The sequence below is a fragment of the Onychostoma macrolepis genome, chromosome 11 (assembly GCF_012432095.1).
Source record: "Onychostoma macrolepis isolate SWU-2019 chromosome 11, ASM1243209v1, whole genome shotgun sequence".
Classification (NCBI taxonomy): Eukaryota; Metazoa; Chordata; class Actinopteri; order Cypriniformes; family Cyprinidae; genus Onychostoma; species Onychostoma macrolepis.
Genome location: NC_081165.1, coordinates 9,907,611 through 9,924,867, shown reverse-complemented (window position 1 = coordinate 9,924,867; position 17,257 = coordinate 9,907,611). Strand labels below are relative to the sequence as shown.

The window sequence follows — 17,257 nt, the reverse complement described above, 5'->3', positions numbered from 1 at the left end:
AGTAAAAAAGGAGAATAGGACGATCTATCAGATCTATCATTTTATTTATACTCAAAGTGACTGTTTAGCTGTTTCGTGAACCGACATCTTATCCTTCATCAGAACATTGATTTTTATTAGTTATGCTATGGCTTTTCCTGAACTAGTGACAATGTCAGACACCTAAATATGATCTCCTTCCTACATGTAGGTAGCTACATGTTTTCTAGCATACAAACTGAATTGACCTGGGGCTAGTTCACCCCAAAAATTACAATTATGTTATCATTTACTCGCCCTCGTGTAAGAAATCTGTGAGTTTCTTTCTTCTGTTGAACACAAAAGAAGATATTTGGAAGAATGTCATTCGGGAATGACTTAACGAACAAATCCTTGAATTGTTCACTAAACCTATTCATTTAAAAACATTCAGGAACAAAACATTACTACCTTTATGAATGTGTCTTTAAATGAGCCATTTAAAAATTTCAACTAACTCAGGATTCAATCTATCAACATACTTGGTTTCAATTGTCTGACTCACTCATTTTATATGTAATAGTATAATATATTTTAAAGAATATTATAGAATAATATAACTGAAACAGCGCCTCCTTGAGGTATTGGATGAGAAAAAAAAAATTGTAGTACAAAAATAAAACAATGCCATTACAAAATATAACATTAAAAAGTGTATAAATCACTCGATTTTCTACAGAAATATCAACACCAGCAGGTAAAGTTACAGCGGGAGTCTGCATCTCTCTCGCCTCCCCTAAGCCCATTGACTTTTAACAGCCCCACTAAAGCCTGTGGTAAGTTTGGTGGGGGGGTAACTGAGAATGAATGGGGGAAAGTCACGTGAGAGGAGGCAATGCCTCCATAGCGATATGATTGGATATGACTGGTTATGTTTGGCTGTGATTGGTTCATGCAATAAATCCCGCCTCTTGTGTTCGGGCATGTTCCAGGTTCGTGAATCAGTCTGAATGAACAATATAAAGGGAAGACTAATTTAAAAAAAAAGTATACAACTCACATACTTAGATACACCATATTTTGACATCAATTTTTCAGCAATACTCTATCTGAAAACAATGTGGTGGATATTCCTCTTCTTACAAGGTGCCTTTATTAATAACAAAACGTGCGCATCTGTCCCAGGTTTTGTCATTTCCCATCTATGACCTGAGAGTCATGTCTCTCCCTCTGTCAACACAATTGGATCTTTCACACCCTCATGCAGCTTTGATGATTTTCAAAGCCTCACATCTCTCCTCCTTGTTCGACAGTACAGAAACCAGTGACTGTGCATTGTGACAGGCTGGGCTAGCGAGTCGATGCAGGTGGTCATCCTTGCCTTTCATCACGTTGCTGTTAGCCTGAGCGGAGAGGTACAGTGAGAGCGTGATGTTTGAGGTCAGTTTGTGTGCCAGCCCGGATCAGATGAAATGGGCTTTGATGTTTGGTGGGGGCCCGAGTCACTCAAGCAGTTCAGATCCAATTTCTGACCCTGTCGTCAACACACGCTCTGGGGTCAGGACTCTAATACCCCTCTGGCCTGTCGACAGGGAGAGATTCTGATTCCTGCACAAACTCAGGACAACAGCAAATGCCAAGTAAAATTAAAGTCGTCGATATTAACCTGTGCGCACCACAAGGAATTCGAATGCCGTATTAGTTGGGCAACTGCAGGGTCTGACTCCGAATCACTCGTAGATTCAGTAGGGCTGGGTATTGACACAGATTGCACGATTTGATTCCAATTCACAAGCTCTTGATTCAATATCAATTAATATGGATATATATCAGGTACAGTACTTGTTATTAAGACAGATTTTTTCAAAAATTAAATAAAATAGAAATAACAGGCTAAGCAAAAAAATGGTAACAATTCAATTAGGTTCTATTATTTATTATCTTTGGTTAATGCATTAACATTACCTTCTGATGAGATACCTTCTGATCTTCATTAATGTTTATTTCATGCTATAGTAATAAATAATAAAAGATGATCTTTCACATGCTCTACAGTTATGTCATGGCACATTAAATACTGACAAAATGGCATTTATGGTTTGAATTTTGTGATAAAATTGACAGATTTTGAAAGCTAAAACAATGTTTAGTTAAGCTTTGTTCATGCATCAACGGAAAACAGACTTAAAAGCCTGCTCACAGTTTACAACAAACTAAAATAGCCTAATAAGTAAAAATCATTCCAGCTGATGAACAATAAAACATTGGGAATTAGAATGAAATCAAGCATTTAAAGGTGCTGTATTGTAATGTTTCAACTGTACTAAAGCATAAAATATGTTTGCAGATATTTAGTAAACATGCTAAGTACACATATTTGTTTCTCCAAAAAAGAATGCTACATTTATTCTACTTTGAAATGTGCTTTCCATGTCGGAATGTCTGTTTTTGTTTGGTCTGTGTGACTCCGCCCACTGCCAATTTACCCAATAGTATTGCAACACCGTGGGTTGCCAGTAGGTGGAAAACATAGTGTATTGCAGCCATGGAAGCCTGCAAATGAATTTCATCAGATATCTCTGATTCTACCCAACCTAAAAGGCCTCGGCATCCATCTAAAAAACTCTATGACCAGAGGTATATTAAAATGTGGATAAATCAACTCATCAATTTACAGTGTAAGGCTCGTTGTCTTCCACTGTGAATTGCGCTCGTTCCTGTTGCATGTCCTCAATCTGGCAACCCGCATGAGCATTGAGTCTGAGGAGGAGGGGGCGGGATAATTAATATTTAGAATTTGGACAGCAGTACCCATTTCAACCACTAACTGGCAACATAACATACTCCACATTTAAAGCATCATAAATGTATTAATAAACAGAACATTACAGTATGATGGTGTGGATGCTAATATAGTTATCTTAATGGTTATTGTTTTTAGTGTTAATGGGCCTTAAGAGATTGACCTTGTTACTTAAGAATGGATATCGAGATTAAATGAGGATTGATTAAAAAAAAATGAGTCATAACAGGGACATGCTAATAAGCTGTTGCGATCATCTCAGATAAAATAAAGACAGCCGTGGGTAATGCGACTGCGTCGACCGGCCGTCTCTGCCAGATGTGACATTTTGCGGCGTTCCCCTCTAAATGGCTCCGATAAAGAGTTCACTTGTGCGGTCCGGAGAGGATGAGACCGGCATAAATGAGAACGGATGAGCCTGGCAGGCAATTCTCATTCAGCGCTGGGCTCGGCCCAATAATGAGGTGGATCTCAATTATGCCGCCACGGTGCTGTGAAATGGACCGGGGGCTCCCACCCCGACGCCTCCGGAGGCCCTTCAAGCCCCCTCGTCCAAATTGAACTGATGGAGCAGAAAAGCCATTTTGATTTTCGTTCTCACCTCCGAAAACACGGTTTGGCAGTGATAATGCCAGGCTGCCATGGGCATCTGCTGTGCGCTTGCGAAGGGGGTCAGCCGTAGCGTCGGTGGGTCCCTATCGGACACGCCGTATAGGGGCGTAATTGGATTTGTGCTGACAGTCTGTTGACACAGACGTTATTAATTGGGGTGGCTGGATTGACACGCACTTAGAAAGCCACATCATAAATGCATGAAACTCGGCGCGATAACTGCGATCGCTCCGCTAACTGTGGCGGGCTTGATTAATGATGCCGTCATCAGCATATGCCAAAGCTGACCTCACGGTTATTGAGTTAGCGGGCTAATCAGAGAAGAGGTGGGGCTATTACGGCTCGAGAGAGGCACAAGAGATTGTTGAGGCTCTTGAAATGACTCTTATGACCTAATGAATGCAACAGTTGCCATTGAAGTTTCCGGAGTAATAGAAGCAACAACCAAACAAAGCACAGTGGGATCACCTAAACATGGCTGATAGGCTTTGAGTGTGGGAACAGAACTGAAAAAATAAATTGTATATACAGTTTACTGTATACATCAAGCAATTGTTTTTTGTTTTTGTTTTTGTTTTTTTTTGCTTTTATAGTTCAGCATGCTCTGAAGTGTTCACTTATGCTCTCCAGCTTCTTCCATTCGTTCACAAAATGTGCTTTTCCTTGCCTATCACTCAATACCCTTAGATAAAAGAATACTGTCAACTATTTATTATAAATATTGAATGAGTTGAGGCTACAGGATGGTTCCTGACTATCAGCTCCATCTACTGAACCACAGTCAGACAGAAAAACCCTTACAGTGTTGACAAAATAATCATATTCTGCACATCACATCTATAAAACGCTGCAATCATTTTGTTTTTATGGTGATGCTAACTATTAAAATGGCCAAATTAAAATAAGGGAAATTATATTCACATCCCAAACATTTTTTACAAGACAATACTAGGACAATTATTTAATTTAATAAAGAATGTATTATTATTATTATTACATTATTATGTATTATTATTATTATCATTATGTTAACATGTTTGTTTTCAGAAATATTCATTATATTTCAATATTTTAGATTCATTATAATTATTAGGCAGAAAATACTAGCACAATAATTAAAAATAAATATTATTATTAACATTGTTACTACTATAAAATATGTATGCACAATTAATTATAATAATATAGTTTGTGTGGCATTGTTAAAATATATTTTTCAAAAAAGTCCATAGTTATTAAATTAATTGGCATTTGCGTTAAGCAGATTCTAGCGATCATCCCTTCTGTTACCATTTTCAAAACTACTGGCAGATAAAGTTGCCTGAAAAAAAAAAGGATATAAAGTGAGAACTATAGGCATCAGAATCATCTATGTATCTCTAAAGTAACTGTAAGACGTGTGTTTGTTTCCTACAGGTGTGGTGCCCAATAGTTTGGGTTTACACAGCCTGCAGCCCAGTCCAGTGGCTCCAGACAGCCAGGCTGAATCTCCCACCGAACTGCAGTACCGCAACAAAGTCCAGCACCGCCGATTCTCCATGGAGGTGAGTCATGTTTAATCATCTCATCCTTCTCCATGCTAAAGCCCAGCCAAGTGCTCTTTCCAGAGGCTTTGATGGAGTCCTAGTGATCCAAACAGAACAACACAAGCTCTGCTTGTAATCTTGTCTGGGTCTTTAATAAAAGTCCTCGCCAGAGGCACTAAAGCCTCATTACCAAATGCTTTGTTTCTCTTTAAGGTGAGACTAGGAGACAAGTTTTGTCTATAAACTATAGGGATGTAACGATTCACTCAACTCACGATGTGATACGATTCACTATACTGATTTCACGATACGATTATTTAACAAAATGAGATTAAAGACAAATTAGAAATGAAAAGGTGTCCTTTTATTATTTCTAAGACAAAATTGCTAAACATTTCTTTGTGAAAATTAAATATAATAAAACTCCACTGTTTTTGTGTGTGTGTGTTTTGGGAAATCAAGTCAAATTTTCTCTAATTTTATGGGGATTTTAGCAGAAATTGTGGTGTGTACATATATAGTGTCATAAATAAGCAAGCTCAAAATAAACCATGCCAAGTGGATTGCTGAATGACAACAGTCTAATTAGAGGCCTGCCTTGATCAACTTCTCCGTTTTTCTCCTCTCTTCCACCATAATCATCCATGCGATTCTGTATCTGTATGACAGGAAAGCCTCGATTGGAGGCACACGAGAAAGATGGAGTCATCATTAAATGGAGTGGAAGTATTACCTGCAAGTTAGTCCAGCGCCACAAAAGACAGACTCCACATTCGGAGTGTTCTTTGCCTCGGCTGTCAGCTTTCTTATTCAGTGGCCATGAATCTAGAGGGGGAAAATTGGAATGAATGCCCTCTCCCATTTTCAAATCCGACGGCTTCTTTCTGCTCTCGCAACCCTTTTATCTGCACCGTGCACCCTTATTTTATTCCCACAGGCATGACAGGAGAGCGCCAAGGAGAAAGGAGGACTTTTTATTCCCTGGTTTTATTGAGAATCACTGGCTAGTTTTATTGCACGACCGTACAAACTCAGCCACAAGGCAGAGCGGGAAGGAATCACAGGGAATGCTCTCATTTTTCAGAGCACATAAGATTCCCCCTCATTGCTGAGCTATTTTTGGGCCTCTCCTAACCATGGCGATGAATCGAGTTACGAACTAACTCCATCAGAGCTTCTTAAAAGCAAGATTGTTGGTTATACTTCAGCTCGTCATAAGATACAATATTTTGTCCAACCCTGCCTTGGTGTGTTAAGATTATGCCAGAACCCTTTATTGAGTGAGAGTCTTCGTACTGGAGAAAAGTGACAGGTTTTCTCATTGTCATGCCGAGTTCGTCATGGTAAGAATAGTCAGCTCTGCCTATAGGCGTAGAGTTGTGTTGCACGGTGGAGAAAGCTGTCATATTCACCTTGACATGCTGTGTTTTCATATGTGTGCTAGCTGAACGCTAATAGCTGACAGCTCTTTGATGTGTGTGCAGGATGTAACAAAGAGGATGTCTCTGCCCATGGATATTCGTCTCCCACCAGAGTTTCTGAAGAAGTTACAGATGGAAAGCCCTCCACCGTGCAAACCGCTCAGCCGCATGTCCAGAAGAGCCTCGCTGGTTAGTAACCAAACTAAACTCACTTAGACAGTTAGTTAGCAATCAAAATAAGAACATTATATAGTCCAAGTTCACACTAATAACTACAGACTAACCGAAACTCTAAGCCCCTTAAACTTTTTGCATTTAAAATTGAAAAAAATATAATATTTATAAAGATGTAGTTAATATCTCAACAAAATTGCAAGAAAAGCAAACCTGTCTGCATACATTCAAATTCTGTTCCAAAAACATAAGAGCTTCCTACCCGCAATTCATACTTTTGTGATACAAACTCGCAACTGATAGTATTGCATGATATAATCTCGCAATTGCAAGAAAAAAAAAACTCAGAATTACGAGATATAAACTCACAATTATGACTTGTTTGTTTTTATCTTGCAATTCTGAATTTATTTCTCGCAATTGCAAGTTTATATCTTACACTTCTAAGAAAAAATGTCAGAATTGTGAGTTTGTATTATGCAATTGTGAGGGGAAAAAAACACTTTCCATATTAAACAACAAATGTGTTTTTACAGATAATGATATCCCAGAATGCACTGCAACAAGCTTGTTCAGTGGCCTGAGGCCTGGTAGTATTTTTTGCGTACATTTTTCCCACACTGAAAAAAATAAGAAGTTAAATTAAAAAGTTATTTTGCAAGTTTTTGCACGCATATTTTTTAAGTAAAATTTAAATGCGGAATGAAGTAAATCTACTTAACTAAGTCATCTAAAATTAGTAAAGGAAATAAGTAAATTTAACGTGGCCAGGTAGAGTTCTACTTAATTATTTTAAGTTTACCCTACAATACTCAAGTACATTACACTCAGTCACGGTTTGTAAACTTTACTCAAACAACATAGCACTGAGAAAAAAAAAAAAAAAGCCTATAAAGCATGCGGTTAATTTACAAGCACGTATGTAAGCAAGTAGACTGCTCGTTATTCATTTTAAGGTAATATGTTGACTCAATATAGTTATTAACTGAATGAACTCCGAGATACTTGGCACATGATACACAATGATGGTGACAATCAGTGAATAGTGTTTGAGTATGAATGGGTCGTTTTGAGTAAATAATGAACTCCAGATGTCACAAAACAGCAAGTTACTTAACCTAACAACAAAAGCAACCACAAAACAGTTTACATACATCTCGAAAACAGAGAAAAAAAAAATTACCTTATTAATTATTCATGCCCAAGTGCATGATGGGAACAACAGGATCATTTCGTTGATATTTACTTAAACAATATTTGTAAAAAATAACAAACAATTCCAAGTAAAATATACTTATAAGTTCAAACTTTAAATTCTACAAGCTTAAATTGAGTATTAATATTGAATTTACTCTTTTATTTAAATTCTTGTCTGAACTAAATTATTTAATGTAGAAATCACATTTGTTTTTCTGTAGTATTTACTTCACAAAATCATATTTATCAGTGCATAGGGATTTTTTTTTTTTTAGGTTTTTGTTTAGAGTTATAAGAACCAAAGCAACCAGTTACTAGGTGAATCATAACAAACTTTGATTTGAATCAAAAAAGTATTTGAAAATTACAAAAAGACAACAACATGTTTAATGACTTTACAAAGGGAAAGAATTACAATCTCATGAAGCATAGTGAAAAAGCTGGAAAAATAAAAGTATTGATTTAAAGTTGTTAATTAAAGAAATTTAAATGTATTGCAAAAAAAAAAAAAAATGCATATTATGCATACAAATAATAGTAGTTTGGGAGTGTAAGAAAACTGACTCCCAAGAATCATGGGAAATGTAGTTTACACCAGGTATTCCACTGCTGAATGCAATAAATGTAAATAATGTTGGCTGATGTCTTCAACAGAAGCATATAATATTCATTAACAACCTTGTAGCTCACAGTAGGTCTGACTTGTAGGTTTTTAAGTTAGGCCTGCTATTCAAAAATAATTCACTATGAAAAAAATGAACGGTATTTTTACTTCATTACACTCTATAGTGACCATCAAGTTCAACTACTGTCAAACTATAGGCCTACTACTGCTTTCGAAATATATATTGTGAATAGTGCTATACACAACATGCACAACAGGTTTGCACACTTAATGCACTGGTCTAGATTTTCTATCTGCATTTGTTCAAAAACAGCCTCAGCACTGAAAAATATTGATAAAAAATACTTACACATCATAACGCAATTCACAGCATTACTGCAAGAACTGCTATAAAAAACATTATCATAAATGTCTACTACAGCCATTATTCTCTTTCAGGTCAGTTTCTATACAATAATTATGCTGCTGCTGCTGCCACACAAATAAAACTTGTTGTACAACAGGTTTGCATGCTTTCAAGGCATTGGTTGCATTAACAGAATATGTTTTTTTTTTTTTATTGTCTAACTCAGCATGTCCTTCTGCTACACACAGAAAAACCTCTGTGGTTCCTACACAATGCCCTTCACTCACTCTACTTCACGTCAAACAATACTAGCAACCCTAACAACAGCCTCACTTACATTTCTAGCTCTTCAATGTGCTTGTTTACATACGTTGATTGATATCCATGCACTGTTTATAACTTCTAAAAATATTCATTAATGTTGTCAACAAACTATTTCAACAAACTGAAGACATGTTGGTCACTGTATTCCATTCTTTTCCAGTCGGACATTGGCTTTGGGAAACTGGAGACCTATGTGAAGTTGGGCAAACTCGGAGAGGTAAGATGTTTTACTTTCCTTGGTGAAAACAACAATAAAATATAAAAAGATGCTATAGGCAAAAATTAAAAACATAAAACGGCAGCCATCGAAATGAAGAATCAAATGTGTTCATTACGAGATTCCCCACAGGCGATTACAGTGAATATGAGTCGTGTTGAATGTGGATTCTGATTTAATGGGCTTTTTTTTTGGCATGAAGAGACATCAGTCTCTAATATGCTCAAAGCTGTACTGCGACTAGCCCGTCAATTTTCCATTAAGTGCAACAAAGCATGCACATTGCAAATTGTGAGAAATAATGTACTACATACAGTACAACCCTGAGGAATACCGTATCTAATGACTGCGTGAGAAAAACCTGAAGTATTGGAAAAAATACTGGACTCGGGCTGCAGTGAAATCCCTTCAATAAAGAAACAAATAGCGTTAAAGCAGGTTTTCATATCTTTGTATCAGCAGTTATAAATGTTTTCATTAACGTTTAAAGGTGCTTTTAGCTCTGCCTGGAAAAGTCAGGAAAATTAATAAAATTTTAAAAAAGTGCGATATGGTTTTATTCTAGTTATGCTCAGCTCTAAAATATTACATCAGCTAGAAATTGCTCTTTTGTGAGTAAAATATCAGTAATATCATATTTAAAAACCTTAATAGGCATGTCATTTAGCAGACACTTTTATAAAAATGTATTTATAAGGATTATCGATTTACGAGGACAATCACCTTTAAGCAACATTAGGTCTTTCTACGTACCTAGTAAGTCTTTGAACCAAACTGAACCCACTGAAGTTTTATTTTATTTTATTTTTTTAATTAAATTAATACTTTTATCCAGCAAGGACACAATAAATTGATGAAAAGTGACAGTAAAGACATTTATATTGTTACATAAGATTTTCAAATAAAGGCTGTTCTTTAGAACTTCACAGAAATATTTACTAAATGATTATAAGAAATGTTTACTGAAAAATCACCACATTAGAATGCTTTTAAAGGATCACGTGACACTAAAGAGTGAAGTACTAATGCTGAAAATTCAGCTACATTACATTTGACAATATCATCACACAGAAACACTATTTCACTATATAAACATTTTTACTGTATTTTTTCAAATAAATGCATTATCCACTTAAAACAATTTATACTAAAAAGTGCCATAAATCATCAAAAGTTCATTTTTGGAATTTGAACTTTTTTTTTCTAGCTATACTCATCTCTAGCCAACATAGAGTGAAATACGGTCAATATGAAATGACTTTCATAAGACAACAGATCACTGGTTTTAAAGAGCAGTTTGGATTTTCTAGACATTGTGGTTACAGACAAAGATATCTAACCAGGTGATCTAAACCAGATCAACAGTCCTCACAGATTTGTCTGAAGACTGGTCTAATTCAGTGGTTCTCATCTAGTGAATTGCAGGTCTGATATAGTTTAGGACAAAACAATGTTGAATGCAAAAACACAATGCAATTTACCATATTATTTTTTGGGACGAACAAAGTGGTTTCTTGTTGACATCAGTGACCACAATTCAAGTCATCCTCTACAATATTTTTGCTCAAATTAATCTGCCACTTGGTAGAAGCTTGTGAAATCGGACAGATGCAGACATGGCCAGGTTGTGTGATATGCCATCAAACCAACAACTGTCCATCAAAATTCAATTTGAGAATCACACATACTCTAAATTTGTCATATTGCTGTGATTACGCAGTTTACGGTAGTAATAATAATAATAATGTTTGATTTCAAGACAATTCTGTCTTTTTGGGCTTCCAAAGTGAAATCTGGGTCCTCAAGCAAAAGCCAGTAGAGAACCACTGATCTATTCAGCACCACTCCTCTTCCCCAGAAGATTGACATATTTTTGTCTTCCCGTCTGTCAAACAGGGCACATACGCAACGGTATTCAAGGGCCGCAGCAAACTCACAGAAAACCTGGTGGCCCTGAAAGAGATTCGTCTGGAGCATGAAGAGGGCGCCCCATGCACGGCCATACGGGAAGGTAGCGTCCTCCTCCCTCAAAGACACAACAATGATTTCGAGCTCCCCAGTTGTTCAAAACCCACATTGTCACGAAGTGTATACATTCTAAACTGGCAAGCCACAGGCATCTTCTTCACCCAGTCTGAATCACTCCATCTAAATGAGATGGAGTACGTGAGCGGGGTTGCTAATGGTAAACACCGATGTGAAGCAAGGCTGCCACCCAGTGGCTGCTGAGCTCTCACTAAAGGGAACACACCATGCATAACAATGCATTACAAAACATATCAGGAGAGGTCAGGGTTAGGCAAAGTTCTCCATTTAAGTATCAACTTCAGCTACAGTTTCAGATTTAAAATTACAGGGATCCCTTTCTTTAAAGAAAAGGCTGAGACCCAGAAGACCTCAGCAAAAGTGTGCATTCATTCTCCCTTTAATATTTTTTTTCCTATTGCATAAAAAAGACTTAAAATGACGGGTAAGTTAGAGTATTCTTACAAATCCATATTCAAAATTAATTAAAATGACAAATAATAAATCATATTAAGTAATTAGATATAAAGATATGATTCTTTAGAGTTTTTAGTAATTCAGTAAGGACACAATAAATTGATCAATAATGCGAGTCAAGACATATATAATGTTGCTAAAGATTTAAAACAATTTATTAATATTATAAACTGTTTTCAACAATGATAATAACAAGAAATGTGTCTTGAGCAGCAAATCATAATATTAGAATATTATTAGGGCAACTTTATTTATTAGTAGCAATTAATTAGTCAAAATATTTATATATGTATTCACATATTCAGTCATTTAGCAGGTGCTTTTATCCAAAGCGACTTACAAATTAGGATAATAGAAGCAATCAAAACCAACAAAAGAGCAATAATATGCAAGTGCAATGATAAGTCAGCCCAATGCAGTACACGTAGCAAGGTGTTTTTATTTTTTATATATAATAAATAAAAAGAAAACAAGTCGATTAAAAAAAAAAAAAAAGAATAGGGAACATTTTTTAAAGAAAACAAGCAGTTAGAAGAACACAGAAAGTTTAAATGTTAGAGGGGGGATGTTTTTTCTTAATAAAAAAAGAAAACAAATAAATAAAAAATAATTAGAATAAAGAGTGCTAGAGTTAGACAGAGGGTCAAAAAAGAGATGTGTTTTATAGCATTTTATTAACAAATAAACACATTAATTATATGTTTCCAGAAATAGCTGTTTATGGGTAATGCCATTTCATTTTTCAGTAGCCTGTGCATTATTACAAAACAACTCTTTTCTAATTTGAATGACAATTCTGCATCCTGTTTGGCTCGATTAACATTCAGGAACTGGATTAGAATTTCAAAAAGCCAATTTCATTTCAGATTCTGGATGTTGCACAACCCTGCTGGAGGTCATTATTATAGGCGCTCATTGTAATCATATTGTTGTTGTGTTGCACCAGTGTCGCTGCTGAAGAACCTGAAACACGCCAACATCGTAACGCTGCATGACATCATCCACACGGACCGATGTCTCACCCTTGTCTTTGAGTATCTGGTAAGCCACGTCGCACAGCTTTTCTTTTGAATGCTATGAAAACAGTAGCAGCCTGTCCACAGTGCTTTGTGATTTTGGGCGGGGTGGTAGTTGACGTATATTCCTCTTCAAAGTGACAGGACCAGTCTGTTTTAAATGCCATTTTAACGTCATAACCTATTGTCTTTGCAGGACAGTGACTTGAAGCAGTACCTCGACAACTGTGGAAACCTAATGAGCATGCACAATGTGAAGGTAACAGCCAAAAACCCCAACAAGCTTACCAATTAAAAGTCAACAGAGCTGTCGACGTAGGCAGCATCCTAATGCTAAATAGTAATAGAGACGTGTCGGTTGATTCTGATAAGAGTGTGGCATGTTAACATGTTGCTAAGTTTCCAATGACAAGCAGTTTGTCAATCGATTTTGAGCACAAAGCTGCTCGACAACATCACAGCCAATCAGAAGATACGCTTCAATACACAGTTGCGAAGAACAGGATTTTGGACCAATGAGATTTCACTGGGCGGGGCTACCTAGCAGACCCAGAGAAGCCATTAAGTCTCATTTGTGATTTTTCTTAACTATAGAGAAATTGGGAACCCATAATTGACTAATTAGTTTGTTTAAATGACTAATAAGTCAATTTATTAAAAGAAATTATGTATAGATCTCTAGCTGACATTTCAAACACTGATTAACAGCATCTAATGATTTGGAAATAGCCCATATGTTTTATGATAATGGGTAATTTAGGCTGAAAATTAATAAATTAATAAAAACGACACTAACAGCAGTAATCAGCTTTTCTAATTCGACAGCTAATAGCTTTTTGCATGTCACTTTATCATGTTGCACCTGGATAAAACATGGTGTCAGGCATAAAATAAAATAAAATTTGGGGGAAACGAGGTTGTTAAAATTTTATATTAAAAAACATTTCATTGACAATTGTCATTATTGAATTAAAAAATATAGCTGAATTTTAAACTTTCAAATATTTGAGAATATTTCGCAATGCATTCTGGGATTGCGCTTCAAAGTGTAAATGACAACAATTTTCATTTCATCGTCCCTTTCAATGCAATGTAAAATAAACTGAAATAAAATAGATAAAAACATTTAGTTTAACTATAGATAAACTACTAAAATAAAAACTAATAAAAGCTATTAAAAACACAATCGCACACATCAACATAACTAACTAAAATTAAAAATAAATATAAAATATTACAAAATAAAAATAAAATATTATAAATTCAAAAATATATTATTTCAACTATAAAATTGTATCAATTAATGATAATAGCATCCCAATTATACTAAAATAGCAATAAATGATAACTATTTTTAGTATCATCTTAGAAGAAAGCTGTCTACATTTAAAATGCTGTCTTTGTTGGTACTTTAAGTTTAGAAATGCTAACATCCGCCTCTCTGTCCTTGTAGATATTTATGTTCCAGCTTCTTCGTGGTTTATCATATTGTCATAAAAGGAAGATCCTCCACCGGGACCTGAAGCCTCAGAATCTGCTCATTAATGACAAGGGAGAACTCAAACTGGCAGACTTTGGTGAGACTTTCTTACAAGGCCTGAATTTTCACTGATGAGTTTACTTTGGTGCGCTGTACAAAGAATATCTGGCTTGTTTTTAGCACATTACCCAGCAGCGGTCTCCCATGTGACTCTTGGCTCGGATTCTGGGTTACCCAGCAACGTTTGTTCATCGCCTTAACTATCTGTCTAATCTTGCTTGTTAAGGTTTGGCCAGAGCAAAATCAGTCCCAACAAAAACCTATTCGAATGAGGTTGTGACCTTGTGGTATCGACCTCCCGATGTCCTGCTGGGTTCCACAGAGTACTCAACACCGATAGACATGTGGTAAGATGTTTCAACCATAAACCACTGCTAGAAAACACTGAACACAATAGAGCTACAGTACGGCATCGGCCACAATGTGTTGCTAACATTAGGAAAGCTTCATGCAAAACTAATAATGCTCATACACAATACTCAGAGACTACAAAAAGGCAAAAATAGTCCATAATCTAAAATTATAATCATGATATATCCCGGAGACCGGGCTCTTTTGACTTTGGTCAGTAAACAACATCACAGCAACCACCAAACAACTTACCACTCATATTTTCTTACAGTCAAATTTAAATATGCTAATTTTAACCATAAATCAGTCATTAGTTACATTTGCAAACAAAGCACTACTCATATTTTCTTCATATTAACTTATCCTTTTAAATTAGACAGGTTTAACCATTTAAACTAGACAAATTTAATAATGTAAATGATATCAAATTAACCAATTTAACTAAACCAATGTAACCATTTAAATAATACAAATGTAACAAAATCTTTTCTTTCTCGAGACGTATTTAACCAGCCAATGTAACCATTTAAATAAATAAATATAACCATTTAAATTAGAAATTATAGTTGAATTAGATACATTTGTAAAAAAGAAAAAAAAAAGAAAAAGAAAAACACCACTCATATTTCCTTCAGCAAATGTAAAAACCTGCTTAAAATGTGTCAAATTTATTCCTTTTAAATTAGACACATTTAACCATTTAAATAATATAAATTTAACCAATTTCAAAATTTTAATAATACAAATGTAACCCTGAAATCATACAAATTTAATTTAAATCTGCAAACAAAGCACCACTCATATTTTCTCTAGACACATTTAACCATTTTAACTAGCCAATGTAACCATTTAAATTAGAGATTAGTTGAATTAGATAAATTTAAGTATTTGCATCTATTTGAGTTAAATAAATTAAATTAAATTCCATAAGGTACTTATTCGATTACTTTAATTTGAATAAATTGAATCAATTTAATTGGTAAAAAAAATGTAAATAAATAAATAGTTAAAATATGAGACTTATTATTATGAGGTTATTGTGCATTTAAATAAATTCAATTCATTAGTACTGTTATATAAATCTTACTTGTTTTATTTATGTATGACTGATGAATATGCATCACATTAAGTTAATGTTAAAAGTAAAACTGTAATAGATGAAAACTCTTAAATATATGCCAAGCATTTATTGTATACTGTTAACACGAGTCAAGTTTTATTTCTTACAAAGTGTTTTTGAGATGATTGCCATCACTGGAACTTTTTTGCTTTCTCAGCACTCAAACACATTCAATTCAAGTCTTTTTTTTATTTTATTATTTATTCAACATCTCATGTCAAAACAACTAAATGAATGGGTTCACATAACCTTTTGTTTTAAAAAAAAAAATCCCATTTATGAACCTCATGAAATAATACATCAAACTGCCTTTTGATCGTGCCAAAGAGCTCTTGACTGTTGCTCAGTCCTCCAGAAGAAACATTAAGTTAGAAAATTGAATTCTGTCTTTCCTGACACAACCTTTTAACATCACACACGCACCCTGACACGCACTCCTCGGGCAACCTTGGATAGCTGACACGGACTCGGACATAAATGCTTTTTTAAAGCTAAGCCGTCCTGTTCGATAAAAATGCCGTTGTGTTTAATCCTCAGGATTAGTCCAGTGGGCTAATCAATCCGAGCGTGACAGCAGCCACATGTGTCTTTCCCATATCTCCACCTCGCAGCTTTCCCCAAACTACCCTCCAGTCAAGCAGACGTCAAACTGTGATAGGAGAATATTCTCAGAGACGCCGTATCTAAAACATCTGTGACAGTCCTGATCTGATATATTCAAATGATGTCTGCTGGCTTCATTTAAAAGCTTTGACGTATAGAATAACAGCACTGAAATTAAAAGAGATTTTATGATCATAACAGCAGTAAAATGATGGATGTCTCTGTATGACTATAGGGGCGTGGGCTGTATCCTGTACGAAATGGCGACAGGCCGTCCCATGTTTCCTGGATCGACTGTCAAAGAGGAACTACACCTGGTATTTCGCCTCATGGGTACGAGAAACATTTTGTGTCATTTTAATTATGTATAAATTACAACACTTGAAAATAAAGGTTTTTTATTGGCATCTGTGGGGCATCTGAAATCTTTCCAATCCACAAAAGATTCTTTAGATTATTAAAATGTTCTGGCAAATGTGAAAATCTGGTTACATTTGCATGTTTAAATTACATTTCTCATTTTAATTAGATCAATTTGTCTAGTTAAAACAACTGTACAGAACCATTCTAAAGTTAGTTAGGTGTTTTAATGTTTTTAAAATATGCCTTTTGCTCACCAAGTCTGCATTTATTTTATTAAAAATACAGTAAAAACACATTGTGCGAAGTGACCGCTGCTGACACAGCTGACTGCCATCTCGTCCTTATGTTGCATTGCGTAAAATAATGCAATAATTTACAGTAAAGACTATAAATTAAATAGAATGTATACAAACCTTTATTTCGCTGAAGAAGTGCACCAAATCAGTGTGTACTCTCCCGTGTACTCACTGTCTCACTGTAACTCAGCAGCTGGGTTGTTTTGTCGGAGACAGGCTCAACCCAGCGGTTGGCTAGAAAAAAAATGACCCAGCAGCTAGAA

General features: G+C 35.4%; 1 protein-coding gene across 1 annotated transcript in view; it reads left to right on the top strand.

Annotated features, from left to right (window-relative positions):
• Window positions 1–17,257, top strand: part of cdk18 (cyclin dependent kinase 18) — a 74,992-nt gene that overhangs the window by 47,249 nt on the left and 10,486 nt on the right. The window contains exons 3-11 of the mRNA XM_058790581.1: window positions 4,790–4,917; window positions 6,384–6,509; window positions 9,147–9,203; window positions 11,100–11,214; window positions 12,652–12,746; window positions 12,918–12,980; window positions 14,175–14,298; window positions 14,488–14,608; window positions 16,571–16,668. Coding sequence (XP_058646564.1) covers window positions 4,790–4,917; window positions 6,384–6,509; window positions 9,147–9,203; window positions 11,100–11,214; window positions 12,652–12,746; window positions 12,918–12,980; window positions 14,175–14,298; window positions 14,488–14,608; window positions 16,571–16,668 — 927 coding nt within the window. The remainder of the gene's footprint in view (window positions 1–4,789; window positions 4,918–6,383; window positions 6,510–9,146; window positions 9,204–11,099; window positions 11,215–12,651; window positions 12,747–12,917; window positions 12,981–14,174; window positions 14,299–14,487; window positions 14,609–16,570; window positions 16,669–17,257) is intronic.